At 45.8% G+C, this 9,623-nt stretch overlaps 1 protein-coding gene across 1 annotated transcript in view; it reads left to right on the forward strand.

Moving 5' to 3' along the window:
- Nucleotides 1–5,885: 5,885 nt before the first annotated feature.
- SERINC3 (serine incorporator 3) overlaps nt 5,886–9,623 on the forward strand; it is a 34,747-nt gene continuing 31,009 nt past the window's right edge. The window contains exon 1 of the mRNA XM_007938460.2: nt 5,886–6,257. Coding sequence (XP_007936651.2) covers nt 5,886–6,257 — 372 coding nt within the window. The remainder of the gene's footprint in view (nt 6,258–9,623) is intronic.

A 9,623-nucleotide genomic window follows, 5' to 3' on the forward strand; every position in this document is an offset into this window, starting at 1 on the left:
ACTCCTCCTGCTTATGCCCCCTCCGTAAAACCGTCAGTTCCCTGAGGACAAGATCTCATTCACTATTTTACCCCTGGCATCCACCCAGACACTGGCACACGATATGTGGTCAGTGACGAACCTCCCTGTGATAGTAGCAATCATAAAAGCCCCCAAGTGTTGAGGACTTCTGCAAGGATTTTTAAATATTACTTCGTAACAACGTAATAACCTTATAATCCCGGTGCTATAATGTCCCTCATTTTGCAAGTAAGAAAACTGATGCTAAAGAAGTTAATTCCCCTGTGGCCTCAGAAGAGTGCCACACATATATTTTCCGCACAGTTTTGATTCCAAATAAGAATGGATTTTTTTTTTTCCTTAAAGAAACCTTCAGATCAGGCCAAGCGACGACCCCAAAATATAATGAACAGCTGAAAGCACACCCCACCCCCAACGCGGGTCGGGGTCAAAGGACACGCGGGGGCGCCGCCCAGTGGGTGGCTGAGGGGACAAAGGTCTGACCAAGCCTATTTCCTGGGAGTCCCCTGCGGCCCAGCCCCTCACCCTGTGCGACGCGCGGACGCCGGGCAGACGCTTTTGGGCCGCGCTGGCCCGCTCCATCCCGCTCACCTGCGCTCCCGCCGCCTCCAGTGCCCGGCCCGCCGGCCCGCAGCGCCTCCCGGGGGTTGCCGCGCGTCCGCAGCCTGCAGCGGAGCCCGTTGCCTTGGCGACTGGGGCTCCCGAAGTCGCGCAGCGCTCGCACTACGGCGGCTCGGATGGGACCTGGAGGATTGGCGTCCCCTTCCGCAGCCGGGTAGTAGGCGCAGGAGGGAGAAGAGGTGGGAGATTGGGTTCTGAGCGGTGGGGGATCCAAGTTGGGTTTTGGGGCCTGGAACTTGGCCCCAGGGTGAAGGGAGAGACGAGGAAAGAAGAGGTCGGCAGGATTTGTGCCTCTGATGCGCTTGTGCCTCAGTTTATCATTCTGTAGCCTGAGATGGGGCCCAGACTGAAACTGTGACCGGGAATATTTAAAGACTGCAAAACTGGTAAGAAGGGTAATTCCTCTCTCTTGGAGTTTCTGAAGGAGTGATGTGACAGAGTGAATACAACTTGTTCCTTTGTGACAAAGTGAGAATTAGATGACCAGATTCAGTTCCAATATGAGAAGTAATTTAATTTGTAACCAGGAGTTAACTCCTCTTGGAATAGAGTGGAGCATTAGTACAAAGGATATTCATTGCTCCATTGTTTGTAAAAGCTATAACAAGAATTGAAGCAAGGATGACCAGAATTCCTCTCTCATGCTTTAGTAGTGGTGTCAGAAGGGACCAAACCCTGAAGAAAGATATAGTAGGTGGAAGGTCAGTGAAAAAGGGGAAGGCCTTCAATGAGAGGGATTGACAGTGGCTGCCATGATGGGTTCGAGCATGGCAACAGTTCTGAGTGGAGGACCAGGCAGTATTCTGTTCTGTTGTACATAGGGTCGCTATGAGTTGACACTTGACTCCATAGCACCTAACAGTAACATAACTTCTCTCTGAGTCAGAATTACCTCATGACTCTCAAAACTCACTGCTGCCAAGTTGGATCCGACTCATAGCGACCCCTCCTTGGGTTTCTGAGGCAGTATCACTATGGAAGTAGATTGCCCAGTCTTCCTTCCAAGGAAGGTTTGAACCACCAGCCTTCTGGTTAGCAATCAAGTGCCTTGGACATTACGTCACCAGAGCTCCTGACTCCATGACAGTGGGTGGGTATTCTCATCACTGGAAACAGTGCCTGGCACATAGTAAGAACTTGGTAAATATTTATTTATTTATTTTTAATTTTTATTGTGATTTGAGTGAAAGTTTACCGAGAAAATTCATTTTCCATATAGCAATCCGTACACAGTTTGTTTCATGATATTGACTGCAATTCCCCACAGTGGAACAGCTCTCCTCCCACTTGCTCCCGGTAGTTCTCTCTTCCCTGTGTCCTTCCCTTCCGTGCACTCCTGCCCCCCTGAGCCATCTCCTTATGCAAACACTGCTCTTCTGTTCTCCCACTATTGATCACTCCAAGGGTATTTACCTGATGTAACTGTTCACCCATATGCCTGTCTACTGTATGGCTGGAAGCCATAGGAGTGAGTTCAGTTCCAGACCTGAAGGGTACTGAGGGGCCACAGTCTCAGGGGTCTTGAGGAAGGCTGAAATAGAAGGCTGAAGGGGCCCCTCATTGAAACCTGCAAAACCTTTACAAGCTAACAGGCATGATTAAAGTAGACGTTAATCTTAGTGACTAACTCATTTTTCCCCTCCCTTATCATTGTCTTCTGAGTAAATAGTATAGCCAGCCTTCATTTACTTGAGTTCTTTAGATTTACTATTCCTAATGGTGTATTCCTTAAAGAATAACTCTTTTCCCCAATTAGCTGTAGCTGAGAGGCATTGCCCTTTACAAGGTGGCCTTGGGAAAGGAGACAGCCCCGGGGCAACCAAGATAAGGAGGAAGCAGAGGCCTGAAGATGCCACTCCTGTACTCTCTCCCTTGCAGAATAAATCTCTAGACAGGTGCGAGGGGCCTGAAAGACCAAGGACAGTTTCTTTATCACTGACCAGAAGCAGGGCCAAGAGACCACAAGACAACTCACCCTGTAAGGAAAAGAAAACATTACCATCAGCATTCCTAAGACCTATCGCCCTCTCAGCCCGATTCCCTTTCAGAGTCCTAACCATTCCCCAGGTCGGGGAGACACACATTTTGGAGAAACAATTCTCACTGTCTCCTGGGGTCTCAATAAACCTTTTGCTCTCTCTCTTCAACCTGTTGTGATCACTGGCTCTTCACGACAGGGGTAAGGACTTTGTTTCCTACAACAGTCTCACCAGGAAAAGCTTGGTAAATATTTATTGAACGAATAAGTTAAATGCAAAAAAGGACTGTGCAACACCGTGTGGTTGAAATGCTACCACATGTAAAAGTGGAGGATAGGTAATCCGTGTAATGCTAGCATATGCACAGATAATCTCTGGAAGGGATCTGAGAGGTGAAGGGGAGAAGGCAGTAATGTGGGAAGGACAATTCGTTGTCACTCTATGCTCACTTATGCAGTAATTTTTTTGGTAACCAAGTACATGCGTTATCTTTACAAACAATGTAGGGGGGAGGTAGTTCTGACAACTGGCATGTAAATATGGGAGGCAGTGAGCCCTAATCCTAGAAGAGATGTGCTGAGGGTTTCCTGCAGGAAGTATGGAATTGGAATAGACGATCTCAAAGATCTGCCCTCCTTGCCACTTTCTTCACCTAGAGGAGACACTCTTAATCACTTAGGGCCAGAAGCACTCAAAGATGGGCAGGATCCATGTTGGAAGGACTCTGATGCTTCTTACGTGGGAGAAAATGCAAAACTGTCCAGCTGGCAGCTAGACCCCATGCTCCTAACTGAACAAAAACATTGCTCTCAGGATATAAATAAAGATCAGGCAAGGCCACCCTGGAAGCACAAAAACTACTCAGTATCCTCCACTTCTAACTAATCCTGTTTCTTTTTCAGTGACAACTCTACACTTGCTTTAATCCTCCCACCTCCCAGATAAAAATTATTAAACTACCCAGTCATCAAGTTGTTCCTGCTTCTTGACAGTGTCCAATCCCAAACTGTTCCCCACTTTCTTAAGCCGTCTTAGAATCACCCAGCACAGACCCAAATCCTAAAATAAATTCTTCCCAGTTCCCTCTTACTGTGATACCTCAGTTTCTCTAGTGTGCTTGCTGAACAAGCTAAATAAAACTTTTTTTTTTTAAATTACAGATGTGTGCCTGGTGTAATTTGATTATAACACTTTATTACAGACCTACCTTTCTTCAGCCCACTTCAGCAATCTCAGGCAGGAAGAAGCGAAGATTTTTAAGGGCTGCCTGAAAGGTTGAATGGTTCTGAAGCTCTGTGATTGGGGCAGGTGTGTGCGTGTGTGCTGGGACGTTGGGTGGGGAGTGGGGAACGGGGGGGTGGGGTGGGAGGCAAGGGCTAAGGAAGGAATTAGGAAGCTTGAATCATTCTCCTCTCTCTGCCATCAACACTTTCTATAGCCTTGGGCAAACCATTTCACTTTGGGCTTTTTTTTCCCATTTCTGTAAAACAAGAGATTTGGAATATATTTCCAAGGCCTCTTCCAGCCTAAATATCCAAATCTCTTCAGGGCCTTACATCTCCAGGCAAATGTTTCCCTATGTTAGTCATTTGTATAACACCATCGTGCCCTCTCTGCATACCACCTGTACTATTAGGTATTTAAGTAGTTAGGTATTTTTTTCTTTAAATTTAATCTAATTTTTTTCCTAAATTTATAAGAAAAATTTACATCACTGAAAAAGTGGAAAACCAGCATTGCTTGCTAGAAATGGAAAAATTACTGCAAAATAAAAAGTCCAAACTCCAAAAACTTCAAAACGAAGCAGTGTCTTTAAAGTGCCTGTTGAAGAAGTTCTGAAGCCTTCAGTTTTAAACAGGGAGATAAACACGTTAGAAAACACATGGTGTCAAACTGAAACTTTCTCATTAGTTTGAAATTGGGCTTTCTCATGCTGCCTTTACAAGTTAGTTAATATTTCTGCTCCTGTACCCTTGGAGCTTTCCCTTTATCCAAGTGTTTGCTGTTGTTGGGTACCACAGAGTCGTTTAGACTCTTAGTGACCCCATGTGACCGTGTAGAACTGCCCCAGAGGTTTGTTGTTGTTGTTGTTCTGTGCCCTGGAGTAGGACCCGACTCATAGCGACCCCTGCTTGAGTTTTTGAGGCGGCATCACTACAGAAGTAGATTGCCCAACCTGCCTTCCGAGGAGTGGCTGGTGGGTTTGAACCGCCAGCCTTCTGGTTAGCAGTCAAGTGCCTCAGGCTCTACACCACCAGAGCTCCTTCTTAAATAGAAGGAAGGTTGGGCAATCCTACTTTCGTAGTGATACTGCCTCTGAAACCCAAGGAGGGGTCGCTATGAGTCGGGGCCGACTCACGGCACATAACAACAACAGCGTAGTGCCTAAGGCACTTGACTGCTAACCAGAAGGCTTGCGGTTCAAACCCATCAGCCACTCCTCGGAAGGAAGCTTGGGCAATCCACTTCCGTAGTGATACTGCCTCGGAAACCCAAGGAGGGGTCACTATGAGATGGGGCCGACTCGACGGCACGTAACAACACCAACAACAATGAGGTGGATAAAGGTTTCACAATTTCCCCAACCCCAGGCTGCTTTGGGAGCGTAGCATAGTGCCTAACGCACTTGACTGCTAACCAGAAGGTTGGCGGTTCAAACCCAAGAGCTACTCCTCAGAAGGACGGTTGGACAAGCTACTTCCGTAGTGATACTGCCTCAGAAACCCAAGGAGGGGTCACTATGAGTCCCTCTGACTCGTCGGCACACAACAACAACAACAGCAGGCTGCTTTAGCCCCGCCTGCTCCAGGAGCTCTGTTGGCGCGTGTAGTTGAAGCATTAGGATGCAAACCAGAAAACAGCAGCTCTGTAGGAAAAAGATGAGCCAGTCGGCTTCCATAAAGATTTAAGCCTCGGAATCCTTATGGGGCAGTTCCATCCTGTCCTATAGGGGGCCTATGAGAATTGCATTAGATGACAGCGGGTTTGGATTGATTTTCGCCCTACTCGTGCAGATGTAGCTGTTCTCCCCTTACCCCATGGTTGATTTTGCTCGGTCTTCCACCTCAGCCAATGGGAGATGTCCTCCCGGCAGTTCGGGCTAAGGGCTGCGGGCAGGGCCACGCAATGACGCACATCGCGTCAGACGAGGGGCGGGCGGCGTTTCCGGCCTGAGAACATCGCATTTCTGAGGAGACGCCTCAGCTGGCAGTTACCACCGCTCTAGAAGCCTCTGGACCAGCCACCTCCATCACCAGTGTCACCATGGGGGCTGTGCTAGGCGTCTTCTCCCTCGCTAGCTGGGTGAGTACCGGGGTCTACTGTCCCCACCGGATCTGCAGTCATGGGGAAGGCTTTAGGGGAACCCCCAGTACAGGCCCGAAAGGGCCTTGGCCCTGGAGGCCTGGAGGGGCTCAGGCCCTGGACTGTGCGGCGGATTTCTGGGGGCCCAGGCCCAAATCCGCGACGCCCCCAGACCTGGATCGAGCAGCTCGGAGTTTGTTGGCGGACGTAGGAGGCCGGGCCGCCTTTGTTTACAATTCCGTTTGCCCCGCCTCCGCAAGCCTTTCCGGTTCTGGGTTCCCCGGGAGCTGGAATAGGACCGAGGAACGAGAGCTCCGGGGCGGGGGCTCGCTGGTGCGTTTCTGAAGCACTTTATAAGGTGGCGTCGTTTAACTTTGGATGCCTTGAATCATATTTTCATCCCGTAGCACAGGACTTTGCCGAAGCCGAGTATAGGGTCGAGCTGGGACTCTAACCCAGGCTTGTCTGCAGTTCTGATGTCAGGGGAGGGTGGTGTGAATTGTTAGATTTGGTTTTAAATTTGGGACCTTGTACCAGTCATTTTATTTTGGCTTCCTGTGATCTGAGGGAGATTCCCTTCCTCGAGGGCATTTGTGAGGACAAAGTGAACAAACGGATTGAATCGCACTGAAAACTGTGAACGCCTCGTTTTTACAAGGCAATGTGGGGTCTGGTACAGACGGTATGCTGAGTTCTGTCTTACACCCAGTTCAGAAGATTCCTTGACGTCCTTTCCTTGTTTCTTAATTTCCCAACTGATTGGACTGACCAAAGACACCACCTTTTCCTGGGGACGAAGTGTATTTTCAATCCTTTAAGATTGTTGGTCTTGTAAGGACGTTAGATCGTTGGAGGGTTCCTTGAGAACAGTGGCTTTCCACTTTTTTGATCCTGACTCCACGTCATCTGATAGACTCATGTAGACCCAAAGTTTCATGAAATAATTTTCACTCTTAATTTGCTGTGGAGTTTGTCTGTTACATTAAGCGAAATTCTGGTGTAACCCACTTAGTTAATTTGTGCAACCCACCACTGAGTCAGATCCATAGTTTTACAAAATAGATTTAGGAGATTACTGGTTAAGGAGTGAATTGGTAAATTGAAACAAACATACCTTTCCTATCCTGATAACCTGAAACACATTTTGGCTTCCATGTAACTATTTGTGATTCCAAAAAAGAGCTGTTACATATTGTTTTAACTTTTTTTGCTTGGTTGAAAAAACAGGTATTGGAAATAACAGCAGTACCTTACATCTGTAATGTATTCTTTGCTTTGTCTTGTTACTGCAAACATATTTAGAATAAAAGATAGCAATGCAATTTTCTTTACAATTTTTATCATGTGAGCCCATGTTTTAAACCGGGCCATCATAAAGTATGAGAAAACAAATCTTAGTTTGACTGATACGTGAGTGTTTCTTACTCAGGGTGAAGAAATGGTAGAAAACAACATTAAGTAAGTGAGCAAGTACTTTTGAGTGTCACAAAAGCAAAAATTACAGACTGCAAAGACTCCTGTGTGTACTCTGTGAGGGCAGGGACTGCATCTTTCTTTACTGCACTGGTGTTAGCAGTGCCCTTCTCATAGTAAGCTCTTGGTCAATTTTGATTGAAGGAATAATTAAACTTGGGGTTTTTCTATTTACATACACATAAAAACAGTGAATGTGGTGATCAGGCCAGACATAAACTCAGATTGAAGGACCAGATAAACTCTCTGCTTTTAATAGACAATTTTGTTACACTCTCCATCCATTCAGTAAATATTGAGTGCATATTAGGGGCTATATGGGAGCCCTGGTGGCACAGTAGTTAAAACGCTTGATTGAAAGTTGAAAGATTGGTGGTTTGAACATACTAGCCTCTCTGCAGGAGAAAGATGTGGCAGTCTGCTTTCATAAAGATTTACAGCCCCCAAAACTCTGTGGGCAGTTCTACTCTGTCCTATAGGGTCACTGAGTCAAAATTTGGTTTAGGTGCTGCTATTCTAGACCCTAGTGATACTCCAGTGAACCAAACAGTAAAAAAAAAAAAAAAAAATCCGTTTGTCATAGAGCTTACATCTTAGTTGGATGAGGCAGACAGTAAATAAGAAATAAAACGTATGCTAGATAGAATAGCTGCTAAAGTAAAAAATAATGCAGGAAAGAAGAATAGGATATACTAGTGTTTACCAAACCAAGCCCATTGCCATCGAGTTGGATCCAACTCATAGCGACCCTTCTTTGGGTTTCCGAGGCAGTATCACTACGGAAGTAGATTGCCCAATCTTCCTTCCAAGGAGTGGCTGGTGGGTTTGAACTTCCAGCCTTCTTCTGGTTAGCAGTAAGATGCCTTAGGCACTATGCCACCAGAACTCCCATGTTAGTGTTTAGAGAGGTGGATAGTTTAGATAGGGTGCCCAATGAAGGTCTCACCAAGGAATAAAGCCTCATTTGGGTGAAGACCTAAAAGAAGTGACAGGGCCATGCTGATACTTCAGGGAATAGTGTTCTAGGCAGAGGAACAGCAGTCCTGGGATGGGAGTGCATTTATTTTGTTTAATAGGAACAGCAAAGAGGTCAGTGAACCAGAACAGAATGAGTTGAGGAGGAGAAAAATAAAAGATTCAAAAAGGTAACAGAGAGCCAAATCGTATAGATAAGACCTTGTAGACAAATTGAAAGACTTTGGGTTTTGCTCTTACATGATAGAGGAATCCATTACAGAGTTTGAAAAAAGGAATGATGTGATCTAACCTGTGTTTTAACAAAATGAACTCTTTGCTGTATAGAGAATACATGGTAGAAAAGGAGAGTGAGGCAGAGAGATGAGAGTGATTGCATTTACTCCAGGTGAGAGAGAATGTAGTGGGCTGAAAGGTGAGTTCTGAGGCTAGGTCAAAATCTGGGCCAAAAATGCTATTAAACTGATTGGATTCTGGATATATTTTGAGAGTAGAGCGAATTGCTGACTGATTGGATGAAAGATTTGGGGAAAAAAAGGAAGATATGAAGGATGACTCTAAGGTTTTTGGCCTCAGCAGCCAGAAGAAAGGAATTGACATTTACTGAAATAGGCAAGTGACGTAACACAGAGGACAGGTATGCCCCACAGATGATTTACTGAATACCTGTTTTATGAAGGTGCAAGGGATATGAAATTGGGTGGGCTCCCTCTCAAAGTAGTTATAGTCTCATGAAATTTAGAGACAAATTTTTACAGAAACTTGTCTTGGTTGGACTCAAAGTGTCCTTGCCTATTTCTATTAAGAATAGTCAGAGACTACAAAAAGTTACTCAAGCAGATTTCTTTGTTTTTACTTGGCAAATAAAAATGGAGACAAACTCAGAAAAAACTCAGTGCCACTGAGTTGATTCCGACTCATAGCGATCCTCATTGGGTTTCCGAGGCTGTAATTCTTTACAGAAGTAGGTTGCTCCATCTTGCTTCTGCAGAGCAGTACGTAGGTTTGAACCACCAGCCTTCTAGTTAACAGTCAAATGCCTTAGGCACTACATCACCAGAGCTCCTTAAAAATGGAGACAGTGTGGCCTAAAGAGCCACTAAGCAACTGCCTCCCCAAAGAAGAGTAGTTTTAGGATTTTATAGGTTTTAGAGAAATTATACACAGTCTTAGTTTTGGGAGAGATGCCATGCCTTATTCATAGGTGGCAGGGTTTATAAGTTAGCACAGTGACCTCACTTTTTAAATGGG

The sequence above is a fragment of the Orycteropus afer genome, unplaced genomic scaffold (assembly GCF_000298275.1).
Source record: "Orycteropus afer afer isolate SDZICR_OR568_19922 unplaced genomic scaffold, OryAfe1.0 scaffold00049, whole genome shotgun sequence".
NCBI lineage: Eukaryota > Metazoa > Chordata > Mammalia > Tubulidentata > Orycteropodidae > Orycteropus > Orycteropus afer.